The following is a 27991-nucleotide window of genomic DNA, read 5'->3' as shown; positions in this document are numbered from 1 at the left end:
TGCAGAGGGCCGGCCCCCTCAGCCTTGACCTTAGGTGTGGACGCTTATTGTCAGACCCGTCGGCCCCGGCGCTCTCACAAAGGCCTGGATGCCAGAAATTAGGCACTTGAGGGAAACTGGAGAACTCCTGGCTAAACTCCTGTTTGCAAAAAAGGCAATTCTAAAAAAAAATCAAGTGGCGTAATTGAGGGGAAATTTTTAGAGTCGAGAGGAGTGTTGGTAAATGTGTCGGGTGTTTGTATTTTTCCCCTGTGGGGTTTATTGTGTGAACATGAGCCAAAGAAGAGATAGATTCAGCCTTCAAACATGGCTGGAGTTGGAAAACCCTTGATTTTAAGCAGTTAAGTACAACACTTCCACAAGGACTCCTGTCTTCTTATATATATATTTATTTTAATGATTAATTCGGACCAAAATCTCCTCAGCTGCTTCATTACAAAGCACCTTGTCTGACGCGCAACACCTCTAGTGGAGTCTTACACCAATTTTCCACTAAAATTAGCGCATATATGCAGGTCTTTTAAACACGGGAAAACCTGCTAAAAGTAGGTGATACGATATGGGTTTCCGTATCACGAGTGCCTTTCTCATTTGTTTTGTCTGGTGTGTCACATTTAAAATCACGAACGCACCGGACAACAGGGTTGGTAAACCGTTAAAATGTTACGGTTGTTATTTCTTTTTTATATCTGTTACTTATTCTGTTTCTCTTTCAAACTCAAACCAGAGTTGGTGATTGCTGGAACAGTGGAAAGACCAACAAAGACGGTTTTGATGAGTTTAATTTTGTTTCTGTTGAGTTTAAATGAAGTATGTTTAATGACGATCAGCGAGGTAAAATGACTGTTTCTGTGAATGGAGTCTGGTGGCTTTGAGGAGCTCATATAACGGCTGTTTCTTTTCACATCTAACTCGGTGAATTAAGGGTTTATTTCAACCAAACCAGAGTTGGTGATTGTTGGATCAGTGGAAAGATTAACCAAGATGGATTTGATGAGTTTTATTTTGTTTCTGTCGAGTTTGAATGAACTGTATTTCGATGATCAGCAAGGTAAAATTACTGTTGTCTGGTGGCTTTGAGGAGAGCATATTAATTGTATGTTTTGTACGTTATGAGGCAACTGATTTTTAGTGAAGGTATATGATGGAAAATAACATCAAAATAGGGTCTGGGTTTGCTTTGCTTTAAGGCATTAAATAATCTAATTTCCATTAGATAATAAACTCACAGTCCTCGAAGTTGGAGCTTCCTTTGTTGCTACTCGGCTGACGAGGCGTGTCATCCTGCAGTTGGGAAAGCATGTTCAGCACCTTTGTTTTCCTCTCCTCCATCCTTCTGTCCTTCTCTTCACTTCTGCTGGGCCTCCTTCCTCCAGCCGAGGACTCGACTCGGTCCCTCCATCCTGGATAATTGGCATCCTCCTCCTCCTCGGTGGGGCCCCCTTCATCTGTGCTGGAACCTGGAGCAGAGAGATACGACATAAAATACATTAAAAAATCTAATGAAGTCCTGCATGTAGAAGTCTTAGCACAGGGGTTAACTTTTTAAATATAAACACTGTAATCACCACAGTCCTGAACAAGTATTCATGGTTGTCTACGTGGAAGTAGCCACTTAGTAAAAAGCACTAAAACCCATTTCAGTTGCTTTAATAAACACTAATTCCCATCACATTGTTCTGCTAAATGCCACAGTCACATCTCCCTTCAGTCCTTTCAGAGTCTCTCTAAGCAGCGGACGCTCTCCCTGAAACTCAAACAGACGTCCATTTTGTCACTGACCAGCCAATTAAGAGCCCCATTATCTCTGAATATAAAGTCCACAGAATACACTTCTTGGTGTAGCGGCGCCGAGACAAAGAGCACCATCAATGCAGACTTGAGCTTAAGGAGGGCTGCGACTGTCTTTTGCAACAGTTTCCATCAGAGTTTCGGACTCTTTTCTTTTGCAAACGCGAGTCATTAGGAGGAGAAAGCTTGACCAGTCGAGTAGCCGACAGGCAGCAGATTCATCAAGCCGTCCGAACGTGGCGCCGTGGATTCATTTATCTCGTCAGCGAGCGCGCGGAGGTCAGCAGCCCAGATTGATGGAGCCATGTCTCATTTGACAGGCCGTCTTCCACCACACTGCACACAATCACACGCTCCCATCAGCCTCAACGTCACGCTCAAGTCTCAATGTCACCAAAACAGACGACGGGATGAGAAATGTATTCATCTTTAGACGCAGAATTCATCATTTCTTGTGGGGGTGGGGGGGTTCTGTGCATGTCTGGGATATCTACAGTGACGTCATGATGAATGTGATGTGAAGATAATGGTTTTCAAAAATCTAAAACTTTTCCTTTGAATGCATCATACATTAAAATAAAACCTGTATTTATTTTTCTTGTTGTTTAACCTTTTTCATTCCACCCATCTTTACCATAGAGCCGTTTTTGTGTTTTTTAGGGGGGTACAAGGGGTTCTTTAGGGGGAGATAGCAGGTCAACAGTAGATGTCACATAGAAGTGGTGTACATCATCTGAAAGCTGGGAACCTGAAGATGTATTTGAGATGCAGCTCAGCACTGTGTGTCAAGTTCTTCTAGTCATAAATCTGTAATAAACAGTTTAGAGTTTGAAAGTTTAGAGCGTATAAGGGTTTAGAACATTATGATAGAAGTATATGATGGTCATTCCCATGCATGCACATGTGTCAAATTAGTGAACATGTCTTCATTTGCTTGTGTTTTCTTTTGTTGTAGTGTGTTGAGCTCTCGGGGCCACCGTACCACGGTAACGTCTTCAAATAGCTTGTTTTGTCTGATCAAAAGAATCCAAAGATATTCATTTTAAACAGAGAAAAGCAACAAAATCTTCACATTTCAGATGCGTGTTACAGTTTTTCCTTTATAAAGTGATTAATCAATTATGAAATATGTTGATAATCAATTTCCTGATGATCAACTAATCAGCACTGGTTAAAATCTATAACTCCAAACAGTTTGTATAATGTACCATCTTTAAAGCAGGGTGAAACCACGACTGAAATTATTCAGGATTTGGTTTCCTCCTTTTCAAACCCTCCTATCCTAACCTCCAACATGGCCTAATCCATGAATGCACCGCACTGATTACTGGTCAGTTCAAGCTGGAAACAAGAGCCCATCTAAAACACACACAGAGCAGGTTACCATACCAACCACAGCATCTGAACACAGCAGATAGCTGGATTTGGCTGCGAGCGGCCGAGTCAAATCCCCTCGCTGATCTGGAAAAGGCCGCCGATGACAATAAACACACACACATGCGCCGCCCACCCCTTCGCCCGACTCTCTCCAACACACACACTGCCTGCCCTTTACCATCCAGCCACCAGGCAGAGGCAAGAAGGTCGGACTTGTATCTCTTTCTTTGCGTGTTTGAGAAAGGGATGAGCATCAGCGAGACAATCAGCGTGCCGAGGCCATTCACTGATGCCACCCAGAGCTTTCACTTCTCTATCTGCTCAGAGAATGGCAGAATAGGAGCGGGGTGGAGTAAAAAGGAAAATCCTCGCCAATTTATTATTCATGGGGAGGGGATTTTCCTTTCAGGGCTCCTTTATCGAAGCCTTTCCCAACACGTCACCCTCTCTATCAGCCCTGACAAGTGCCAATCAAAGGGCTTGAGTCCAGGTTTTTGGGGAAACGCTGGAGGATTTCGGAGACAATAGCCGATGAGTCCACAGCGGCGGTGGCTTAGAGACAATGGTGACATGGCTACACTGTCAGTGTGTGGTCCTCTGGGGAGGGAAACGATCCTCGCTTAGTACACGACTAATCTCTGCTCGCACCGTCTCTGTCTTTCTGGAGGCTAATCTGTCCCGTAGCTTCCTCAGCTTTCTGGAACAATCCACCAGGGTCAGTTCAGATTAGTGCTCTTTGTGGCCCCCGCACATCGCTACATTCATTTGGACGCTAACATCTTTAGTAGCAGCTGAATGCTAAACACTGCGGTGAACGCCGAGTGACCGGGGGCAGCGGGGAAACAGTCATGAAACAATTATGAGGGGAGGGATTACCCTACCTATGAATTCCTGATGAGCAAAGATGGACAAAGGTCTTAACATGAGCCTCACTGGGGAGCTGCAGCATCTTATCGCAGCTCATTTCTGGCTTCACTCTAATCTCAGAGTTGGTCAACCATTGTCGACTGATCCAGAGACAGTCGGGCAATTCATTGATATGGAACGAACATCAGAAAAATTACTCATCATTAAATCATCAACATTATTAATTAAAGGACCATTCCATATGATTTTAGACATATTTATCACGAGGTGCACTAATAAACCATTGCATAAAGTCTTCTGTGGCTTTGGAGAAACTTTCCAAAGTTTACATTTTTTTAAAAATTCTAATTAATGACAACATTCAGTTGCATTATGGGAAATGTAGGATACAGTGTTTTTGGAGCTTGCCCGATACCGGGGAATAAAAGTCAGGATATCTTGGTCTCTGCTCTTTCCATTTTAACATTCTTCTCTTCAACATGTATCTTGTGAGTTCCCCAACTTTATGGACGTGCAGTACTAAATCAAAGATTCTCTGTAACAAAGATGACGCATTTCAAGCTCCCCCAATGGTTTGAAATGGTACACACTTCCTGTCTCCTAAGTGGTCGTGGTCATGTCGTCAAAGAACGTATATATTGCCAAGAAGTGAAAGTCAATTGTTCGTTCCATTGCAACATCAGCGACCAACAGCAAAGCTATGCTTCCATCATTTTGGACTGAAAGTGACTGCTGGAGAGCAGTAAAACGTCTGCCATTCTATTGTCATATTCTACCGAAATGGCCTGTGTTGAACAATAAAATATAATAAATATAATAAGCGTTTTGTGGCTTATTATATATAAATCATCAGTTGGTCATGTGAACTGATCTCAGGCCCATTTTCTCAACTTTCTCATATACATTGAGTCATAATGGGGTCATTCCCTCCATTACTGGGGATCTCTATTCAAAGGGTTGAACTGCTCACACCTCCAGGGGTAACCAAATCTCACCTATCCACACAAAGACATGCCACACACTGGGCATCTTTTAGAGACAGTGTGACCTCAGGCGTGACCCCTCCACGCCCTGCTGATGACCCCCCCCTTCCCTTCCCTTCCTCCTCCTCCCCCAGAGTGTGACCATGCCTTTGGCCTCCAAAAGGTCAAAGCACACAAGCCATCACCTCGATCCTCTGGGGGACATCTTCCTCCATTAGTCCAGTTTGTATGATTCTTACAGGGTAGTTAAACAGGGAGCGCCTCGTCGTAAAATGTGTAAAAAAAGCAGCGTTTTAAAGCTGAAGGGAATTTCAGACATTGTGTTCTTTGACAATGGATGTACAACATATACATTTAACAAGCTAATAAATCAATCAGAACAAGCTGTTAAATCATATAAAACTCATTCCTGGTTGCAGGGATGTCGCCACACAAATCAAGTAACATATTGCCCTAGACCGACTCAGGGCCCTGAATCAGTCAGGAGTTTTCCTTTCCATTTTGCACCTCCATAAAGTTGGGGGACTTCACAGAAACATGGTATCAACAAATGGAGCATATAAGCAGAAATATCCTGACTCTTAGGCCCTAGTATAGCTCACACACCAAAAATGCAGGATCCTACAATTCCCATAATCCAACTCAACAGCATTTCCTTATGCTGCGTTCCATTTATATTGGAAATCGGAAATCAGAGCTGGGAATGACGTCACAACCGAGTTGACCAGGTTCAAGTACAACAAGTTGGAAAATTGAATGGGGTTTGCTCCAGCTACGTTAGCCATTGTTAGCAATACCAGTTGATAACAACACATTACGCAGTATTTTGTGCATATAAACACTGTAGCAGCACGTCCACAGATAGAAGTTGGACAGTACTGTGTGTACGACTGATTTAATACAATTCTGACTTCCCAGTTCAAATGGAACGCATCATCAGACCACCTTAAACCTAATGCTGCGTTCCATTTGAACTGGGAAGTCGGCAATTCCGAGTTGGCTGCTCCGTGCATCAACAGTAAAAAAGCTGTAGTAATATACTGTTTATTAGCACTTCTGTCATATTTGTGTCTCATTAAATCAGTCATACACACAGTACTATCTAACTTATATCTGTGGACATGTTGCTACAGTGTTTGTATGCACAAGATACCAGAGTACACTGGACCACTCATAAATTGTGTTCATGCCTAAGAGAAAATTCAAAACACGAGAAAATTGGTGAATGCGACAAGTTCTCCTAAATCACTCATACAAGCCACTTAAGAATAAATCTGTCAGTACGAGAGGTTCTTGCATGAGGCCCATTATTCCTGCAAGTTTTGTGTAAACTGATGTCAAAATGATTAGACAGATGAATTGTCACAGCACAGCCTGATCTATAGCTCCACCCTCCTCCACTCCAGCTCCAGCTCGGCCCACAGACATATCAATCTCTGATATGATGGATGCATTTATAACATCCTCGAGGAATACAGCATACCATGGCCCATTAGCGTTACAGAACAATGACTGATACTGGACGAGTGAGCGTGATCACGGTCTGACAGATGTGAAGATGGGAGGAAAAAGAGGCAGCCATTAGCTCAAGGGTGGCTCTCCATTTCCAACGTGGTGACGGCGCCTCGGTGGACCTTTTTCCCGTCTTGCGCTGCCAGCTTTTCAGTGTTTGTGATCCGTACAGTAAGCGCCGCCTCCGAACCATCACTCATGAATGTACACAGGCCGACCACACAGGTGAAGGTGATACCGCAGGCCAGCTGGCCCTAGCAAGGATTAGCGGGCTTAAGTGTACCGGAGGCAAGGGAACGCCAAACACAGCGCCGACAGTGAGGAGACAATGGCTCCTCATAAAGCAAAGCCGACGGGGACTGAGTGGGCTTTTACCGGATCAGACGCTAATGGTGAAGTCGGGCTCTTGTATTGATTAACTATTGTTGTTATAGGCTCTTCAGAGAGAGCGCCAGTTTTAACAGAGAGGTGATATGTCATTGCAGCACACACAGATCAGGAGAAATCAGTGTTTTCTGGGTAAGATTTAAGGGTTACTGTACCGTGATTGGACACGCAGGGAGAGTGGGCGGATCCAAACATGTTGTGTGACGGACTCGGGTCTATGATCCATGAGGACGGTGACCCAGAACCTCCTTCAGACTGATCCTGTAAGGAAATAAACCTTTAGTAACAGCTGAACCACAAAACGTCAAGGATTTTCTGCATAGACAATGTTTTTTAATACATTTTAACACATTACGTGTAGGACTATGCATCAGACCGGCACAAAACATGGCTGCGAAACAGTCTTGATGTTCGCAAAAACATCAAGGCTGCGCCCCCTTTTGGGGGATAGAAAACTGAAGATCCCATAGACTTCAATGCAATATGACGTATGTTTGGATTGTAATTTATGCATTCATCTCTTGTTAAACAAACTTTTGTTTTATAAACATGTATAATAATTATTTTGCGACCTTGCCTGAACCGGAGCGTTCGTGATACCTTCAAAAATTAAGGTTGATCGCCACCATGTGCCCTTCAGTCTTCCCCCGTCCAACTCAGTGGACGGATATTGCTCATCCAGACATCTCTATATATTTTTGTGCATCATTTGGTGTTGTCTGTAAATAACCAACGTGTTCATAGCCAACTGTTTGATCTATAGGCTGAGATTTAGTTGGTGACGACTGTATGACTGTAGTGCTGCAGCCTCCCACTCAAGCTAATGTTAGCAAGCCAATGCCAGTCACTGTCATCAGCATTATTTAGCGATTTACCACACGGACAGTGAATATTCACGTATCTTATGTGCCTCAAATCTCAGTGTGAAAGCCTCGGTTAACCCGCTACACAACAGCTTTTCTTCATTTTCCTGTTTCTCTCCTTATGTGATAGGGCCACGGCCTTGGTGATGCCGGTCTGATGTATTTTTGGCTGGGAGGAGTAACTTCCTGGAGTCTTGCCTGGCAACCTCACGGCGACAACAAGACTGCAGGAAGTGGGATTGGACGGGTATCGATCTACTCATCGGACTCTCTGCGAGAGAGAATAAGCATATTTCTCAAAATGTCAAACTATTCCTTTAAAACTCCTGAGTTTCTATGTTATAGAACATTTTCAATTTACAGTGATTAAACATATCCCTAACCCAGAACCAGCAGCTCCTCCCACTCCCCAAATCCAAACACACCACTGCTTTTATCAGTTTCTCTTCTTTGTAAATAATCCAGTGTGTGGATCCTTGCTTCAGCGAGGTGCATTATGCAAACGACCGTATGAATCCAGCTCGGAGCACTCCAGCTCGTCATTGTGGTTCGGCATAATTGCAGGGGGCTTATGAGTCTCATTCATGCTTTTCAGGGGCCCTCTCTCTCATTCGTCATAAAGGGGAGATTAATCGTAGATCACGTGGAGCACCTGCGTCCATTCCACTGCAGCCCAGCATGCACAAGCCCTGTTTACCCCCCTGACCCCTCACCCCGGTCTGATCCTAGTGGTGGTGCATCCTCTGAAAGAATCCCACCGTGTCGGGCGTTTACCCCCCTGCGACAGAGCAATGAGCTGGTGTAAAAGCCCGCCTGCTCCCGTACAGTCAGGCCTCCCCCCCCTCCTGCAGCCCCGTGACTGATTAACCACACACCTGCTGCACGCCGCGTGCCCTCTGTTATATTGTGTCTCAATTATCAACAACAATTTGGCTCGTCTTACTGGAATGACAGTTATAAATGTATGCCAGTTCAAGTTTGTAAAAGGGGGTCTTTGTGTGGGAGGGTGACTGTGTGCGCCAGGTTCGGGGGTTATTGTCTGATAGGAGTTGATTCTCGGAGCTCTAGTGTTTGCTCACGACGAGGCGCAGTCCTGCTTTCAGGAGGGAAATCTGATAGATGAACGGAGGAGGGGGGTAAAGAGTGAAAAGCGGTTCCACAAGGGGCAGCGGCACTCACCGATTTGTTTTCCTGGACTTTCCCTGCGGAGTCACACCTTTCAGAGCCGCCGCCAGCTGTGAGGGGCCTCACAACACCTGACAAAAAACCACACAGGACACAGCGTCAAGCTAAAAGGAGAGGAAGTAAACGGTGTGTTTGCAGCGTGCATGTGTGTACATAAGTGTTAGCCTCCGGCGCACACTTACATGCATTTGTCTTTTGTGCTTGAGTGTGTGTGCACAGATATGAGTAATGTAGTGTATTAGTTCCAATTATGGCTCTTAACCTCTGAGCAAATAATGGCAATAAATAGAGCAACAAAACCCCCAGAGGAGCACCTGTCTACAGGAGCGTGCCAGGTGCAAACATTGTTCTGGAGACACACAGAGAGGAAAGACAAGCTTCCAGCAGACAGATTTTCTCTTGTTGTAAACATTGGTGGCACAGATGCATGAACACCAAAAAGAAAACACATCATATTTCTCTTCTGCTGATTAAGAGCCGGTTGAACCAAGTTACAACTGGTTATATCTATGTAGTCATTCAGATAGATTTGGTTATATTTGTTCAGGTTTTGAGATATCGGCAGCCAAGTCAATACAATTTACGGTAGTTTGATTTGATTTTCTTTCCTCCATCTGAATTCCGCGAAGACCCGCCCAACTCTGCCTCATGAGGATGGCAGCCTTCTTTTGTAGTGCTCTCATATACTGTATATGTACAATGTCCTGATTATGGGAGAAGTGTTTTTTTAATGTTGCTATGCACGTTGCCGACATGGATGGAAGAAGATTAAAGATCCGTTGGAGATTGAAACTTTGATTTAGTGTCATACTTAAAGTACAACAACAGCCTTAATGTTGATATGGCACACTGATTAACAAGAAAACTGAAAAAATGGCACTTCATACCAAAACGTTTACCAACCCCTGAGAAAGAGGGAGAAATCTTCAAGTTAAATTCCCCAAAACCTGCACAAAATAAACTCAAAACTATCTGCATACTATTAAAGTTCAGGGAGAGATGTTCCTTTGTGATTTGGTTGAATGAACCTTTAAACGTCGACAGTGTTTATCTCACTCTCCGACGTGTTATCAGTCTATAAACAACAGGCGCTAGACTGAATGGGTTCTCTGCACACACACACACGTCTCAGTTTTCTTATCCATTGTTATGCATGCAGCGCTTGGTTCCAAGTGTCTCCAGCTATCTTAGTCGGACTTTCCCGGTTAATGATCCACTCTAGCGGTTTGATCTTTATTAATATGGCACATCCTGATATCCCTGTAAACCTTTCCTCTGAGCTGCCACACCTTCGGGGGAAACAGCAGTTAAAAAGCTCGCAGCGGCATGCCTGGGAGCAGATGAGAGGCGGCATCGGAGCTCGTTAAAAAGAGAAGCCGCTCGACGCCATAAAAAAGGCATCGCTTACCCTCAAGGCCGGCCGCAGACGGAGAGAACACACCACCAGTGTTCGTGTATTCCCCGCCGTCATGTGTGTTCTCACCTCACACACACACATGGACACACCTGTCTGACTGCTCCCTGTTATTAAAGTGACGGTTTCTGCTTATCAAGCAATCTCATTCAAACTGTCAGAAAGATTTTTCAGAGCAGGTTTACACTCCTCAGTGAACTGAGATTGCTTGTCAGTCACAATGGACTTAATAAATACACAAACAATCACAAGTAATGATTTCACATGATCACAAATCACAGATACTTTGGATACTTGCTGACTGAATAAAGAAGTTTCAATAGTTAGAAAGGAAACTTGAGGCTGACTCAAAGTTTGTCTTTGGAGTGGGAACTTCCTCTTTTGGCTCCTGGGAGTTACAAGCTGCTTGTATCAAATGTATCTGGATGTTTTTGCTGGATTATGTTTAATCCTGGTATTAAACTGTGTATATGTTACTCTCATCTTCTTGTATTTGCCAGGAAACACTTTGTCTTACTGAGGAAAAGGCTTTCATTTATACATTAGTGTTGCTCTGAAGGTGTCTATTCTACGCATCTTTCTTATGGAGAGCTATACCTGCTAGATCGTACCGCATACCGAGATCGAACCAGTCCTGCACCGGTGAGAGCTCCTCTTCTAGACCGAAGGGGCTCAGCAGGGTCTCGGGCTCCGGTCGGTCCAGGAGGAGCAGATGGACCCGGGACAGGGAGCCCAGATTCCCGGAGTCACAGCCCACCGTTAGCGCCGCCAAGCCGGGAGACAGCTCTGCAGGTGGAGAGACGACAACGTCTGAAATATGAGACAAATATCCTGCGGCGCTGCAACATATATCAAACAGCTTCTGTTAAACGGGTTTGCTTTTAACGTAGGTGAATCATTTGGGTATCTAAACAGAACACTGACGGGTCTGCAATGCACCTGCTAGCAATAAGTAGGCAAACAAGTTAATGCATTTTATATTCAGACAAAAAATCTAGCCATCCATTTTCTGCCACTTATCCGGGGCCGCGTCGCCGTGGCAGCAGTCAAAGCTAGGTAGTCTAGACGTCCCGATCCCCAACAATGTTTTCCGGCTCCTCCTGGAGGATCCTGACACGTTCCCAAGCCAGATGAGATATATAATTAATCTCCTAGGGTCTACCCCGGTGTCTCCTACCAGGTGAAAGTGCCTGTCTCAGTAGGATGAGGCACCCAGAACAGATGACCGAACCACCTCAACTGGCTTCTTCTCTCTTCTTCCTTACCCCGTCTTTAAGGGTGAGCCCAGCCACCCGACAGAGGAAACTCATTTCGGCGCTAAATAAAAAGTCACCAAAGTTATTGCAAGTCATCCCGAGGGGAACATAAATGTGTGTACCAAATTTCATGGCAGTCCATCTAATACTTGTTGAGATATTGCACTCAAATCCACAATTGTCAACCATATGGAGGAAAAGTCTAGATCACCAAAGCCAGTGGGAATCATCCTCAGGTCGTGAATACCACAAGAGGGGGGCGTTCATATGGACTCTTCTCGTGAACACGGCAAACACCACCCCATTCGTGTCTGTTGCCACGTTTAAAAGGTGAAATAAAATAGAATACTTGAAACAATTGTCAAAATATAAATACTTTTACAATGTATAACAAATTCTTAATGCCTCATATCATCAGAGAATCAAAAGCCCATTGATAGAAACATGTTAAACTTAAATACATTTATAAACATTGACCTTTGAAAATAATAACTGGACTGACTTGTTGAAGTGGATCATGAAATTACTGTAAATAACACAGCCTTCACTCAACGCAACCCCAAATTCCCCCACCCCATAGCATCTCACCCCCACCCCTACCTCCACCACTCCCCCTCAGGCTCCAAAGTTCTCATCGTCACACCCAATTAAAAGCGGATCAGTGACAGTATGGCTCGGTGCCCATGCAAATCCCCAGCCTACGCTGGCTGGGTGTGGAGCTGCCATTCCTCTCCGAGGAGATTTCACTCAACACGCTCTGCTACAGGTACCCCACCACCACACACACACACTTTACCAGCAACAACCCAAAAGCCTGTAGTAAAGCCCTTTACATTAGACAGAAAGTTTTCAGTTTGTCTTAATTGTGTAATGCAACGTGTCCACTCTGCTCCCCCCCCCCCCCCCCCCCCCCCCCCCCCCCCCCACCCCCCCCCCCCCCACCCAACCCCCCCCCCCCACACACACACACACACACATACATACACACACACACACACTCTCCTATAAAGTGTTTTCAGTTGGGAAGTCACACATGAGTTTGTAGGTGTGCTGACGCTTGGTAAAGTAATCCCCTCAGGTGCGAGAAAGGAACTGTTGGCCGAGCTAATAAATTAAGGAGTCGTTGAGAGGAAATCCCAGGGATAACTGTGGGTGTAACATAATGTGGCGGGACACACTTTCAGTTAGGCCGGGTATTAGTCCATCATTAGCCAAAAGTAGCCACGAGCTTGAAAGACACTCAGCAAACACAGTGGCAGATAACAAATGGCTAATCTTGTGATTAAGGTGTTGGACACATGGGTTAGTTACCACCCAGACAGAGGACACACTTCTAATTCAAATGCTATATACTTTGGCAAGATTAAATTTGAGAGAAAGGTACTTCTGAGTTACATATCTGTAGTTTATAAAGTAAACTTCATACAGGATGCTCAAGTGCACCAGAGCTGTGAAATTCAAGTCAGGTCTCATGTCCTTTAGAACAAATACAAGTCACAACTTAATTTGCCAATTTTGTGATTTTCGGGTCGGCACCCATCAAACTGAGTTGAGCACGCTGGTTGTTTTGTTTGTACACATCCTCTAAATCAAATTGACAAACTTCAAATCTTTCAGGTCTCTGAATGCTCAACATTTATGGGATGCAAAAACCAGGCCCACATGTATTTGAAAGTGAAATATTCTGAGGCTGATTGAGTCTGATAACGTATCTGTATTTTTCAATAAAGATCCTGCTCAGTGGAGCTTTAAATCAGCCACCGTCTATACAAATGTAAATTCATGTCGGTCTCTGATAAACATCAGTCTGGAGCATTAGCTCACTTCTGACTTGAGGCCTGAGTTGATTTTTATCACGCTGTGGTTGCTACGGCAGCGGTCGCCCTGATCCCTCCACATCCTCGGGGCAAAGGTCGCCGGGGTCAGATGGAGGTTCGGGTCAAGCAAGCAGGTTAAACACCTTGTCAGGGATTAGCGGGTTATGAGGGAGGTGGAGGAAGTCTTCATTGGCTAATGTCTCTCTCAGCAGCTCACTGAACCACCTCCAGGACACACACACACACACACACATTTACACACGCTATCTATCGCAGGCATGCACACACACATCTGCTTTTGTTGGGCAACATGGGCTGACACAAAGACCCGACACAGTGAGCGCTCAGATAAGCCCGTCCCCGGCTGTAACAAGGCACAAGTCACAGAGGAAGGAGAGCTAATTGACACATCACTGGAAACAACAACAAACTCCAAAACATTAAGTACAACACCATGATGGCAGTTATGACATTCAATCACAGAATTTTTTTTGCGCTTTTGTCAAAATATACTGAAATAAAAGTCGCTAAAAAAAGTAACTTTCCAATCCCTGATATAATGTGCTCAGGCCAAATATGTGACCATCGCCTGCTGAGGCAATATTCACCTGAACGTTCACCAAAGTTGAACTCCACACGAATGCAAAGATCAAGTTTACTTTGCCACCGGAAGCGAATGTTTTTTCACACCTTCACTCACATACAGTAGAATGGAAGTGAACTGGTGGCGAATGTTAATTTTGCACGTGTGACCGTGCCTTTAATCTAATAATAGAGTGCTGTAGGAATAAAGGCCTTTACACATCGGCAGCGTTTTCGTGAGATTAATTTGCACGTCAATATCATTTTTACTAACAGCTGATTTTGTCATGAGTACTTTAACACAGAACGCAAATATTATGAGTCATAAAAAACGACAGAATTTGTTTTCGGAACAAAGTTGATTTTCTGAGCTTCCGCACCACGAATAAAGGCACCAACCAATCACGTTGTGCAGAACACGTTGAGTTGCGCCAATACTTGAAACAACAACACGGAGGCTCAGTAATCTGAACCAAGACGGCACACTTTACTACTCCTTTCAACCTTGACAAAGGCAGCGCAGACCAGATCCACTCCTTCTGTTCTTACCTTTCACAATAAAAGCCCTAGACATTAAACATTCACAGGAGAGTATTTCACATTCTCTTGTCGTTTATTCTTCACGCCCCCGGTGTGTAAAGGCCTTGAGTCCTAAACCCGGAAATGAGTTAGCATTTTTGCACTTTGGTTTCCTTCATCTGGAAGTCAATAGGTTTGCGCTGGGATCCCCGTCCACGCCAGGAAGAGAGGGCGCAGTGAGCCCCACGGCCTCGGGAAGCGGTGAGTATTGAACAAATCTACAGGTGTGTTATTTGTGTGTGTACCTGTGTTGGGTGAATGGCAACCGGATGAGTCTGACGGCGAGTCCAGAGACGGCCAGGAAGGGGACCGAGGGGCGATGGCCTCCAGTTCATCAAACACATGAGATTGACTGCAGCTGAGCTCAGAGCAGCGTGATGCTGCCGTGCCACAGCGTCCTGCAAACAGCACAGAGTGGGTGTATTGTGTTATGATGATGAGGATTAGATGTTACCTTAATGACACACACAGGCACAGTGGGTTGTTTCATTAGGAAATAATAGGAAAAAGCAAATAGGTGTTGGAATGATAATAAAACAACTGGGAGAACTAAATGAGCACGCTGCAAAAGGGGCAATTCAGGGAAGTCATGTTATCTTCTTTTAGGATGATTAAATCTTTTATTTTCTTACCCAACATAAACAGATTTACTTGTTTCAAGGTAAGTGATCTTTTTTAATTTTTTATTAGTAAGACAATCAATACCACACAGGGTTCAAATATTACAGCCTCATCTACTACTATCTAATTATTTTCTAAGAAAGTTCTTCTTTGAACACAACTATCCCTCTACAAAACTTCTCAGGGCGCTTTCACTAGCCACCATTCAGTACGTGGTACCATAACTTACTAAATGAACATCATGCTGTATTGAAGAAGACTTGAAACTAGCGATTGAGACCATAAACTCATGTTTACAATGTTTACTGAGGTAATAAATCAAGTGAGAAGTAGGGTCGTTTTCTCATAGACTTCTATACAATCAGACTTCTTTTTGCAACCAGAGGAGTCGCTCCCTGCTGGCTATTAGAAAGAATGCAAGTTTAAGGCACTTCAGCATTGGCTTCACTTTTCAGACACTGAGGTAGCCGCCTGGTTTTATCTGCTTGTTATGATTTCAGTAAATCTAAGAGATGTAGAATGATAACTGATGAGATGTAAATAAATAAAGAACAGCACAGAAGGAAAGGAAATCTCCTGGAGGACATTTTTCAGGTGCAGCTATTAAGACTATAAATCTCGACTGGATGTTGTTGTGGGTTTAGTTAAAGCCCGTCCCTTCCAGGTTTTACACTCTGACACAAGACCTCCACGAGTGAAGCCCCTCAGGCGAGGTATGAAGGTCTGAGCGCGGCGTTACAGTCGGACCTCTGGGCCAAAGTGGTCTCATCTCACCTTCCATAAACAAACACAGGGCAACAACTCTTCCCTTAAGCTATAATTACCAAAGACCTCACTCACAGGAATGGTAAAAACTGTCAAGCTAATCAGTAATTACTTATCTCCTCTCAAACCATCAAAACAAAACTGTTTCCCTCTGCCTGGTTTAGAAACCAGAGGATTAGCGAGAGAAACTGTTTCAACGGGTGGTGTGTTTTGTGGACGTCGTCCTGAAAGAGGCTTGTCGAGGCTTTTCTCACATTAGAAATGCAGAACAGCTTGGCCCCCGGACAAAAGGATAATATATACAGAGGCTCTAAAAGGAAAAGGCTAACTCAGCTCCTTGGTGTCTGCCCACATGGACAAGTTTAAATGTACACATGAAGCCACCCTCACACAGTCAAGTATGTGAACAACGACGCGCACACACCACTGCACTATTGTGCACTTGAGCGGCTCGGCGCTCTACTCCCGGAGACAATGGAGGGACTTGACTTGACACTTCAAAGCATATTGCTGCTGTCAACTCAGCTGTCATTCTCAGCAGACACTGAGTCAGGGAGAGTTTTTCGGGGAGGTTAAAGGTGGCGCCGGGGGGTCGGCGAGTTTGATATGACAGAGTTAGAGGCGGACAAGGCCTTCTCTGTGTGCCTGTGGCCCTCTTTTCCTGGTCAACAGTGGCGGGCCAACAGGCCCAGAGCGGCGAGGCCAGGCCGGGCCGGGACAGTGCCCCGCTTCATTGTCACGGACAGTTACACTCTGGAGATGTAGCTGAAAACAGGTCAGCTCAGGGTCACGCTGTGGATTGTAGGAGGTCTGAAAAAAACATGATGGGGGTCAAAAAGGGCTGAGTGAGATGAGGAGTCTCCCATCAGCTATATACACTGTGTATACCACACAGGGCTCAAATATTACAGCCTCATCTACTACTCATTTTCTAAGAAAGTACTTCTTTTAACACAAATATCCCTCTACAAAACTTATTAGGGCGCTTTCACAAGCCAACATTTAGTCCATTTTAATCGACCCCTGGTGTGGTTCGTTTAGGCAGTTGTGAACGCAGTCATCGTAACCCTACCGTAAACAAGCGACAGCGCTCTGTGCAGCAGCAGGGACGGGGCTTCAGGGCTCTGTTGTTTGAGTCGAGCATGTCATCCACAGCGGGCCTTTACAGGCCGTGGCTCATTGACTGCAGTTCACTTTTGCTGCTGGATATACTAACATTATAACCAAACTCTTCATCACTTCACTGGAGTCAATGTGCGACGAGCGGTTCTCAACAACGCTGCAAGCAGCACTTCCGGGCGCAACCAATCGGCCTCCGAACGGGCATGCCCCCTGCCAGTGATGCAAGCAGCAATACCGGGAGCCGAGCGATCGGCCCGTTCCAAACAGCCACTGCACAAGTGACCTCTAATTTCACATACAATGCTGTTGTCTGTCCGAACATGTCCCTACATTAGCCCCCAAGTTAGCCAAACATATTTGGAAGAGAAACTGAACGCAAACCCTCTATCACAGTTTACAGACCAGCTGTCTGGTTCAACTTTGTCTGCCTGTACTTGTTGTATTGATGCACAAATTCCTGTGCAATGCTGGATTATTACGTACATTTCAGGTGTGCTCACTTGTGGTTTAACCTCCAAACAAAAACATTTTCTGGCTAAATTGTTCAATTGTTGTTCTGTTTCTTTCCCTGTAGCGATGTTGACGTGTTCCAAAATCTCAGCAATTACTTTTGGTGAGAACGACGTCATCGTAACAATTAGAAATGATGGACGAAACTATGAAAATACTTGTAATAAACCACAATTATCCTTTAAGCTTTACACGCTGCCACATTGAGCTTGAATTGCCTCCATCTGCAGTGAAATAAATGAACCAGTGACACTCGCTCTGTGTCTGCCGTGAAGAGAACAGCGTGCTCCGATACAGCGCGGGCCCCCCTGCAGTACAGCACCACACAGAGAACAGTAGATGTCTCTGATAGAAAAGAGAAAATCCCTACACAATTTCGACATTGTTTGCTTTCTTTCATAAAGTTCCAGGAGGAGTCAGATGTCAGTGGCCCCGTCCTTTATCCCCATTGGGAACGGTAAATTAGCGTCCGCAGGAAAGCTGCGGAGGTATTCTATTGTGGCGGCCTGCCTCAGTGTTCTGCCGTCAGCGAGCGGCGGTCAGTGTGGATTTATGACCATCGGCTACACGTCTCCCTCTCAGAGCCCAGAGAATAGTGGAGGCACGGGGGAGCCGGGGCTGAGAGGCACGGCACACGAGGTAGGCACCCCGACTCCTATTGTTGGGGCCTCACGCCTTTGAACAGGGAATCAAACGGTACCAGCTTTTCATCAAAAGCCCTCCTTTCTATCGCTGATTTAGAAGAAAAAGAAAAGCTTTCTGCGTTATTTATTATGGGGTGGGAGGAGGTGGGAAAAACAGGCTTTCACAATGTGTTGATGGGGGCAGGAGCATCATAACGCCTCACTATGGAGGCAGGCTTTGAATTCTCTGTGTTTCTTTGTTTACGGGTGGATGTCCAGCCATGTTCAGGACAATCAGGCCCCTAAGAACACGGGCAGGAGCGTTGCGGCGGGGCCGGGAGGAGGCTGTGAACGAGCCATATGTGGCTGAGCTCATTTCTCACCTCTGACAGGGGAGATGGGAGGCAGGACGGACCAGCGATGAGACTCCAGCCGAGATGCAGAAGGGGTCAGCTTTGGTCCTGACCCTGAGCGAGGAGTGCTCCTCTGTGGACTCGGGCAGGAGGACCAAGTAGCGGAGGGGAACGCCAGGGTGACGAGGCCGTGATCGGAGTCCAAGGATGGGTGGTGACCAGCATCTACAGACGCATCTGGGTGGAGATCCTCTCTTGTTTTTGTGCTTTTACACCTGCTCAGAGGTTTATCTGACGGAGGAAGGACACCTGACATTGGGCGAGGTGAGAGGGGTTTGGTTTGGCAAAATATCGGTTCATAGAGTGGAGGAGTGGTCGTGGCGTTAGTGGATGATTGGCGAAGGTTGGATCCTGCTGGAGAGTAAGAGGCCGAAGGTGACTGAGGCTGTAACGGCGAGAAACAAACGCTGCCTTCTGGGTCCCTGATATCTGCTGCAAAACCACAGAGAAAAATTAGAAGGTAGCTTCATTTAACACAATCCTTAGTTTTAAAAGTACATATATACATATACAACTAATGCTAACTCCACTGTTACAGTAGAAGTTTTACCACCAGACAGGACACTGCTCCTGCCACTAGCGAGGTCGGTGCTGCGGCTGAACAGACTCGACGGTGGACGACTTAAATCTGAGAGAGACCCGTGTGAGATGGTGGAGGCCGGCGGCGGCGGCGAGCGTTCAGGTCCAGCAGGCCCGAGATGCAGCTTCCAGTCTGACTCTGTGATGGACTCCACGGCAGGTTGTGGCGCTCTCTCCCTCTCCTCAAATTCATCTCTCTCCTCCGGAGCAGGATGAGGGTAGGAGGGAGACGCTGGCGCCGTGTTCGGCGTGCTTTGTAAGTCGGGGTGAAGGTTGTTTTGGTTGGGAGGTGTTGGATTAGTGGTGGATGGTGGCGGAGCAGCAGGGAGTGGAAGACAGGGAACAACAACAGCAGAGTGCCTTTCTGCCATCTGCACACAAGTTCTTCTTCTGTCTGGTTTAAGATGGAAGTAACCTTCAAGAAAGACAAAAACAAAACACTTCCTTAAAGATACACAGTATTTCATTCAGCGCTTCTCTAAAACTGACTTTGGCTAACTTAGTCCAAGACCCAGATGCTTATAAAAGCCACTCTTCACCGTTCAACAAATACTTTTTCAACAGTCAACATGGTGTAGGTCATTTTTTTTAAACTGCTAAAGTCTGTTTGTGACATTCTCGTTCCCTTGTTTTTGAGCGAACGTTTGTTTCCCTGCTGGGCGGGTCGGCCGGCTAACAAAGGCAGCGAGAAATCGCCCGGCTGGAGCAGCTGCCTGTTTCCAAACTCAATATTCAACAACAGTAATCAGACCTGAGGGGAAGGTATGTTGTATGCAGAATATCATGTCAGTTACAGGTGTCCTGAATTACATCTTTTGTGAAGTGCTTGAGGAATGTCTGTGACAGTGGGCTTCTATTGGGAGGGTAAAAAGTATTTTTTGGGGACGATAGGGCATTTTCATCAGCCGTAGTCCGTTTGTCTCGTCCACATATCAAAGCAGACCGAGGGGCGTGTACGAAGGAGCAAATTGATCTTTTTCATCTCAAGAGTTGCCACTTCTATGCAGGGAATCGCAGAATATGAAATATAGCTGTCGAATTTTTTTCACTTTGACTCAGCACTGATATACTGTGCGCACGAATCCCTTCTCTTTCAGTTTATGACTTTATAAACATCACTATTTTTGTGGACTTTATTTATCATATTCTGTATGTTCTCTTCGGCCCAGATGTTGAGCTAACATCGGACTTCTGCAGAAGTCCAGGTCAGTCCTCTCCTGCTCATGTTAACCTGTCGTTACCTGTGTCCGTCTCAACAAATGGCCACACAGGCAGCCCATAATCCCCTGCGCTTTGAACGGTCCGCGACTATCTCTCGCAAGTGGTCTCGGTTAAGTAAAATTGAGAAGCTGGAACGGGCGTTTTTTGTTTAATAAATGACTAAACAATGACTTGATTAATCATTTCGGCACTACAAAGAGTGTATAGCCCAACTCAATCCTAAAGCACTTGTTGCACTGTTTTACACATCCTTCTCTCTTCCTACGACACTCATTATCTCCAGCTCCTCTTTCTTCTTCTCAACATTTCCTTTCATCCCTCCGAGATTCTCTTCCACAAACATCAACTCCATCCAGCGCCGCCCATTTCCCTTTCGCCTCCTCCATTCTTCCCCCTTCGCCTTAGCACACCCCTTCCTTTCTCTCTCCTCTTATTTTTTTGTTGAGGGTGTGTGTGTGTGTGTGTGTGTGTGATGGGGGGGGGGTAGAGGAGGGTGTCAGACAATCTGCTCTTGTTTCCTGGGGGTCTGCTGCCAAGAGGAGTCAGCACAGGGGGATAAAGAGAACACATTGGAGAGCACATTTCTGCACTGCCTCCTCTTACAATGTCCCACCATTCCCATCTGTTACACACACACACACACACACACACACACACACACACACACACACACACACACACACCAGTGTACGTGAACTGGTGCATGTGTATGTGTGTGTGCATGTGAATGACATGTGTCAGAGTGCAAAGCCACGGCGAAGGGCGCAGCACGTTTCTTCAGGGAGCAGGGTTAAGGGCGATTGTGAGCGAGGCGACCACCATATGGCAGAATAATTAGTATTAGACCCCGGTGCTGAGAAATGCCCCCCTCCTCCGCTATACACACACACTCATACACACACAGCAGCCTGGTGAAAGCAGTGCCCTGCTGTGGAGCTGAGGTGTTCGCTGAGAAAAAAATGCCTTCACATCAGAGGCCGGGCTCTGAATGGAGCGGCAGGTCTCCCGGCCCCGGGCCTTTCACTCCCACCAGAGGACCACCAGGAGGGCGGCGCTGTGGGCACTTCCTCGCCAGAGAGGAGATTTGCACTTAACCAAACACAACCACAGAGAGAGATTAAGAGCTAACGACGAGTTTGGTGGCCTCTACCTCCACTGCTCCAGCAGAGGAAGAAAAGGCGAGAAAGATTGTTAATGAGCAGAGCCGTGGAGTCAAAGGAGCCAGTGGCCTCCTCCTGTTGATGGTGTGAAAGCACCAGGTGTTTAGTTTGGTAAGCCTCACCCTCCAGCGTCTGTGTCTTTGGGGCAGTGAGGGAGTGTGTTATCGACGTCTTCCCCTGAGATGGAGGCTGCGGTCTGGACTTGGAGCTCAGGAAACAAGGAGGTCTGAGGTCCTCAGGACGAGCTTTCATGTGAGACAGGAACCGTGGACACAGTAAGGGACGATGATTTGGACGATCGTGGGCCTGGAAGAGAAGAGAAAGAGAAAAACTCTCAGTACAGTGAAAAAATAAAGTTGGGGAGATGAACTGTTTTCATGATGTTTCCATATCAAATATGCTTAATCCTTATAAATTAAACAAAACTAATAAAATAAAATGTATTGAACAAAAATAAAAAAAAAAATGAAAATAAAAAAAGTAAAAATACATACATAAGTAACTACATTAAAGAAATAATATATATAAAAACTAAATGAAAAGTAAAGAAAAAACACTAAATAAAATAATTAAATAAGTAACAAAATAAAAAATTACAAACAAATAAAAGAAAAATAATTAATTAAAAAGAGCAATAGAGTTAATGTTTTTTTAGAATCAAACAAAATTTGAACAAATAAAATAAAATGTATTGAACACAATAAAGTGAAGATAAAAAGTAAATAACAGATACAAGTAAAAGTAAATACAAGTAAAACAAATAAATAATTAAACTAATACACATTATATTATACAACTCAATTTTATGCATATAAAAAACTAATGAATAAATAAGTCAAGAAAATCAATAATGAAAAATTAATAAATGAAAAAATATTAAAAATCAAGGAAAATATCACTGCATTAATTGAAAAAATACAATACAAAAAAAATAAAAGAATAATATAGAAAAAATAATATAAATAGAAAAATGTAAAAAGAATATAAAAATGTCTAATCCATACTGGAATTTTATTGTCCTCTGATTATAATAATAATGATAGATAAAAGAAGTCAAAACTTTAAACAAAAACAAACAACTATTGTGTATAATAACGAGTGCAACTTTTTTTGTGCAATTAAGATAAAAACCAAATGTTATCCTCCCATTAAACCTCTCAACACGTTGTGGTGATTAACATTTATTTCTGACGCAAGGAAACATGTCCTATATGTCAATCAATGTACAAAATAAAAGTCACTCTGAGAAACATCTGTGTCCCATGCTGCTACAAAATAAAAGCCTGAATGAGAAACCCTGCTGTGTTGTTTGTGGAGGAGAATTCAAATGATGCATGACACCACCACTGCCCCCTTGTGTTGTTTAACCAGATCACACCTCTGCTCCTCAGCACAAAGTAACTCCAGCTTTCTCCTCTTACACCCACAACCTTTCTCCTCCTTAAAAGAAAGGAGGCAGAAAATTATCTCAAGGGTGATAAAAGTCTTTAGAGATAAAAGCAGGCAGGACGGTCAATATGGGAAATGTGGAGGGAGGGACGGCCGGCAGCACGCCAAGCAGCGTACAGCCTCGCCGCCAGTGACTCATTCAGTTCCTCTCTGGCCTTTAGAGAGCAAACAGTTGTAATAAACGGCCCGCAGGCGCTGGGCTTTATTTGACTTGGATTTAAGCTTCATCTAAAACAAAGTTCAGCTCCTCACCCTTTAACACACTATAAAACCAACAGAAAATGCACAGATACATCTGCGTGATGAACCAGGAGACCTTCAGACAGAGAGAGGAAGGGAGGGAGGACGGTGGGGTCACTGTCTGTGACTCACACAGGGAGGATCAGCTTTTAAATCCCTGCACCATCTCCACTGATTCCCTTTTCTCAGATCTGGAGGCTTTAAAGATTTGCATTCTTGTGATGTAAAGAGGGAGAAGTGAGGTAGAAACGGCAGAACAAGAGCCGGTGATGGGGGCCCCTTCCTCCTCCTCGCTCCTCTTCCTCATTACCTGTCACTTGGGCCCGTCAAAAGGCTGAGGAGGGCTTTGTGAGGCTAGACTTGGCGGGTGTCATCAAACTCGCGACCTTCTGCAAAACAGGTCCGGGCACGAGTGTTTAACGAAGGTCTGCGTCATTACAACCCACGCAAAAGCTCTTTTAATGCATCCACTCACGCAAACGCAGTCATACATACGTACAGTACAGGACAAAGCTGCATGTCCTGTTTCTTATCACACACGGTCACACTGATGAGTTTCCTGTGTGAGATCCACCTCTAAAGAGCAGTTTACGCTTGACGTTGTCACGCATTACTCAAATTATAACTTGCTTTTTCTTTAACAGCTCAATGAAGTGAAAATTGGTGAGTGCATTCCTGCGATACTGCACTATAACTGTATTTCTGGTCCATTTTTTTTTGTCTATTTGTATTTTATTCTTTAAATCTAATGTTATTCTATTTCGATTAATCTATTTCCTATTTTACTGTGATTTTAATTGATTTCTTGCCTTACGTCAAGCACTTTGAATTGCCTCTATGTTTGAAAGTTCTCATACAAATAAACTTACTTGTCTTTGCACATCTGGATCAATAAGTAGCACTGCATGGGTCATGATTTAATAATATAAATTATTGACTCTCTGTGGAGCAGTATTTTGATGCTATGAAATGAATGATTTCAGCAAATTGCAAATACAAAATAAGTAATAAAAGTTGTTTTATTTTACACGTGAAGAATTTTGTGGGATGAGATAAGTAAGATACTCTTATCAACATGGGAGTGAACAAATATGCTTGCTCTATGCAAATACATGTATATATGTATTATTGTAAATCAATTAACAGCACAAAACAATGACAAATATTGTCCAGAAACCCTCACAGCTACTGCATTTAGCATTAAAAATATGCTCAAATCATAACATGTCAAACTGCAGCCCAAAAGGCAACAACAGCTTTCAGTGTGTCAGTGTGCTGACTTGACTATGACTTGCCCCAAACTGCATGTGATTATCATAAAGTGGGCATGTCTGTAAAGGGAGACTCGTGGGTACCCATAGAACCCATTTACATTCACATTTCTTGAGGTCAGAGGTCAAGGGACCCCTTTGAAAATGACAATGACAGTTTTTCCTCGCCAAAATCGAACGCAAGTTAACCTCCTTCCCGACAAGCTAGTATGACATGGTTGGTACCAATGGATTTATTAGGTTTTGTAGTTTCATATGATGCCAGTATCTTCACTCTGAAAGCTCTAAAACTGAGCCCGCTAAAATCTCCAAAAAATCAATTGTGTTAATGCGTTAAAGAAATTAGTGGTGTTAAAACAATTGGGTTAACGAGTTATAATCAACTTAATTTTGACAGCCCTAATATATATATAGTATAAGAAAAATACATACAAGACAATATTATATTCATATTAAAGATGAATCAAATTTTGAGAGTGTATATTGTTTGTTGACACTTTAGCTTCAATCTAATATTTACAGGAACTCAAGTACAAATAAAAATAACCATTCAAATGAAAATTTGAAACTTTGCAGCACTACTCATTAAACTGTAAAAAGGGATTAACGTCACTGTGACATGTCACAGAGGAGAGCATCTCGAACACAGACAGTAGGGAATAGTGGAGTTCATGTACACACCCATAAGACTGGTGTGGGCCCCTGCAGGCCCCCAGGAAACAGGCTGACCTCCTGGCGTCAGGCAACCCACACGCTGTCCTCACACAGCCAGAACTGGCTAATGTCATTACGGGCCTGTTTGTGGTCAACAGCTCCCTGATTGAGATGTACAAGTAGCGCTGCTCCATGAATGTAGGAAGTCTATTAGTTAGTCAGAGTCCCAGATGGCCTACAGAGGACAGACGTGCGTGTGCTCCTTCACCCCCCCCTCACCTCTAAACACACACAAGCATACATAACACACATGCACACACACACTCTTAATTACACTGTGAACCCTCTGACAGGCGGACGACGACGAGCAGAGACAGAAGTGTGTCTATGTCCCAGCGTCTGCAGGAACAGAGAATTCTTCACAGAGCTGATGCACAAGAAAGCCAGGCTTAGGCCCTAACAAGGTTAAACCCCTGAAAAAGAGTGACTTTTTAAATCATGGAGATTTGTGTTTCTGCGGGGTGTAATTAGCTTTGCTGCGGGGGGAGGAGAGGGAGGTGGATGAAGGGTCGGGATGCTGGCGAGGGGGCCGGCGAGAGGCGAAGCGGGGGGACGACGACAGTGGGGCGCTTTGTGGAGTCCGGCGGATTCAGGGGAGTAAATCTGATTATCAGCTCGTGTCAGAAGCCAGGCTCAGATACAGCTTAGCATTCAGAGCAACTTTCTACTTTCGATGCTTAGACAATGACACCCCCGCTCTACGGGGCCCACGCAGCACCAGAGGGCCCGGCGACTTTTCCCCTGAAGCCCCCACATCCTGAAACAACACAGCACAGCACAGGATGACTCCAATAAAGCATTACACACAGTGGTGGAAGAACTATTCAGATACTGTACTTACAGGGGGGAACTGCACTCATTTTACACATCAAAGTCTGTTTACAGGTGTTTGGGAGTACTACTGCATATGTGATTTTGTATAAGCGTTTTGTGAGCTTTGTGTGTGTGATGTCACTTGAGTCGGCGTCGGTTGGGTTTGAAGGGCTTTTTCAAAATCTGGCGGTTTGGAGTTAGAAAGAAGAGGCGAGCAACTCGAGGCTACATCAGCTGCTACTAGAATAACACACAACAACTGAGCTGTTGGGCATCATGTTTGCATTGTGGGTAATGTAGGAACCAGGTTTTTAGAAGAAGAATGCATGAAATACAAAACCATATCTCTGGTTCTGTTGCATCAACTGTGATCCTTTTTTAACTGTCCATCATGAGTAGGAATATATATCGGTCCTTATTACCTAAACATTTTTTTTTTAATTTCTAAAATGAACTACACATTTTTAATTGCTTGTCGTAACCAATCCACAAGTTAACCCCTTTGACAGACGTACATCTATTCTTTATATTTGTCCTTACCATTGATTTTTTTTTAAACAAAACTATTCCCCGTAATTAATACCAGCTCACTCTAACTTCAAACAACCTCTGGATACAGTTAGGAAGCAAATGATTCTGTGCTTTGTACATCATCTGTGCAGCTTTAAGATCAACTAGATCACAACATTTTAAAGCATCCAAGTTAATAAATAGTGCGTTGGTTGGTTCGTAATAATCCAATCGATTTACAGCTCTTTTGTAGCATGAAAATGTGATTAGTGTTGGTTTTCTATGTGTTTCCCCGTTTTTTTGGTCGGCACCAGAGTACGATTACTGTGTTCACATTCCCGAAACGAACCGCACCAGAGTTCGATGCTGGCTTGTGAAAGTGCCCTAAGAAAACAACCGAAGCCATAAAACTTTGGTTGAACTCTCTCGTGCAACAAACACATACATTGAGTGTTAAAGTGGAGCTCTGCTGTCTTGTTTGGGCACCTGTGCATTCTGACCTGGACCGTCCCATTGCAGCTCGTGTCCCGGGGTGACAGTACGGAGCTTTGACGCCTGTATAAAGCAGGCTGCTGGGTCAACAGCCTCTTGTCGACTGTCTGTCTGTTTGGACAGGGACACGCTTGTTGTAAAAGTTGTGTCGCTGCATGACGGGAGCAGTTTCACCCTCACAATGCCCTGCTGATTTATTACATATAGCAGAGAGGTGGAGGGTGGCAGAGGGTGATGCCAGGCCTGATCCACTAGCTGAATGCAGAAGTGCTGAAGGCAGTTGAGGATGTAAATGAGGCTGTAAGGACCAGCGAGCGTCTTTGTCTGCCGACTTTACTTGTTTGTTTAACCAGAGGCCAAGACAGGAAGCCAGCCCACACAACTCTGCTGTCCCCATGGCAACCCCACTGTTAATTGTGGCACATCCACTCCCAGACTCTTTTCAGCAAAGGGGAGAGGTGGGGACTTCTGAGTGTTGGACGAGAGAAAGAAGAAGACGAGTGTGTGTGTGTGTGTGTGTTTCTTTTTACTTGTTAGAGGAAAGGCAGGAATATGTTGGGATCGGGTTTAATTTGGAATCTTTACTGAACAAATCAGTGAATATAAGTTTAATAACAGATTGTTTGTCATTTATCGAGGGATAAAAAGCCAAACGTTTGCTGGTTTCAGCTTATCAAATGTGCTGTTTTTTTTATTATTAGATATCTTTTCGGGTTTTCGACTGTTGACAAAAGAAGCACTTTCATAGGGCTGCACCTTGAAAGTCGATGAGTTGAATCATAATCAGTGACCCCTAATGATGTTGTTTTTCATTTTAAGAGACTAGATCTATGAAGAACTTTATGCTCAAATCAAACACATTGGTTATATAGATA

The 27991-nt window shown here is 44.4% G+C and overlaps 1 protein-coding gene across 8 annotated transcripts in view; it reads right to left on the bottom strand.

Moving 5' to 3' along the window:
• Window positions 1–27991, bottom strand: part of LOC119482364 — a 66503-nt gene that overhangs the window by 19637 nt on the left and 18875 nt on the right. For 5 of the 8 annotated variants that reach the window (XM_037759797.1, XM_037759798.1, XM_037759799.1 and 2 more), the window contains 8 exons: window positions 21750–21933; window positions 19218–19661; window positions 18638–19099; window positions 14859–15011; window positions 10977–11165; window positions 8960–9036; window positions 7073–7178; window positions 1230–1460 (listed from right to left, as the gene is read on the bottom strand). In XM_037759797.1, coding sequence (XP_037615725.1) covers window positions 1230–1460; window positions 7073–7178; window positions 8960–9036; window positions 10977–11165; window positions 14859–15011; window positions 18638–19099; window positions 19218–19661; window positions 21750–21879 — 1792 coding nt within the window. In that variant the 5' untranslated portion in view covers window positions 21880–21933. The remainder of the gene's footprint in view (window positions 1–1229; window positions 1461–7072; window positions 7179–8959; window positions 9037–10976; window positions 11166–14858; window positions 15012–18637; window positions 19100–19217; window positions 19662–21749; window positions 21934–27991) is intronic. The other 3 variants (XM_037759794.1, XM_037759793.1, XM_037759795.1) reach the window with 3 other exon arrangements.

This window comes from Sebastes umbrosus, chromosome 23 (assembly GCF_015220745.1).
Source record: "Sebastes umbrosus isolate fSebUmb1 chromosome 23, fSebUmb1.pri, whole genome shotgun sequence".
NCBI lineage: Eukaryota > Metazoa > Chordata > Actinopteri > Perciformes > Sebastidae > Sebastes > Sebastes umbrosus.
This window is presented reverse-complemented; position numbering and strand designations above follow the sequence as displayed.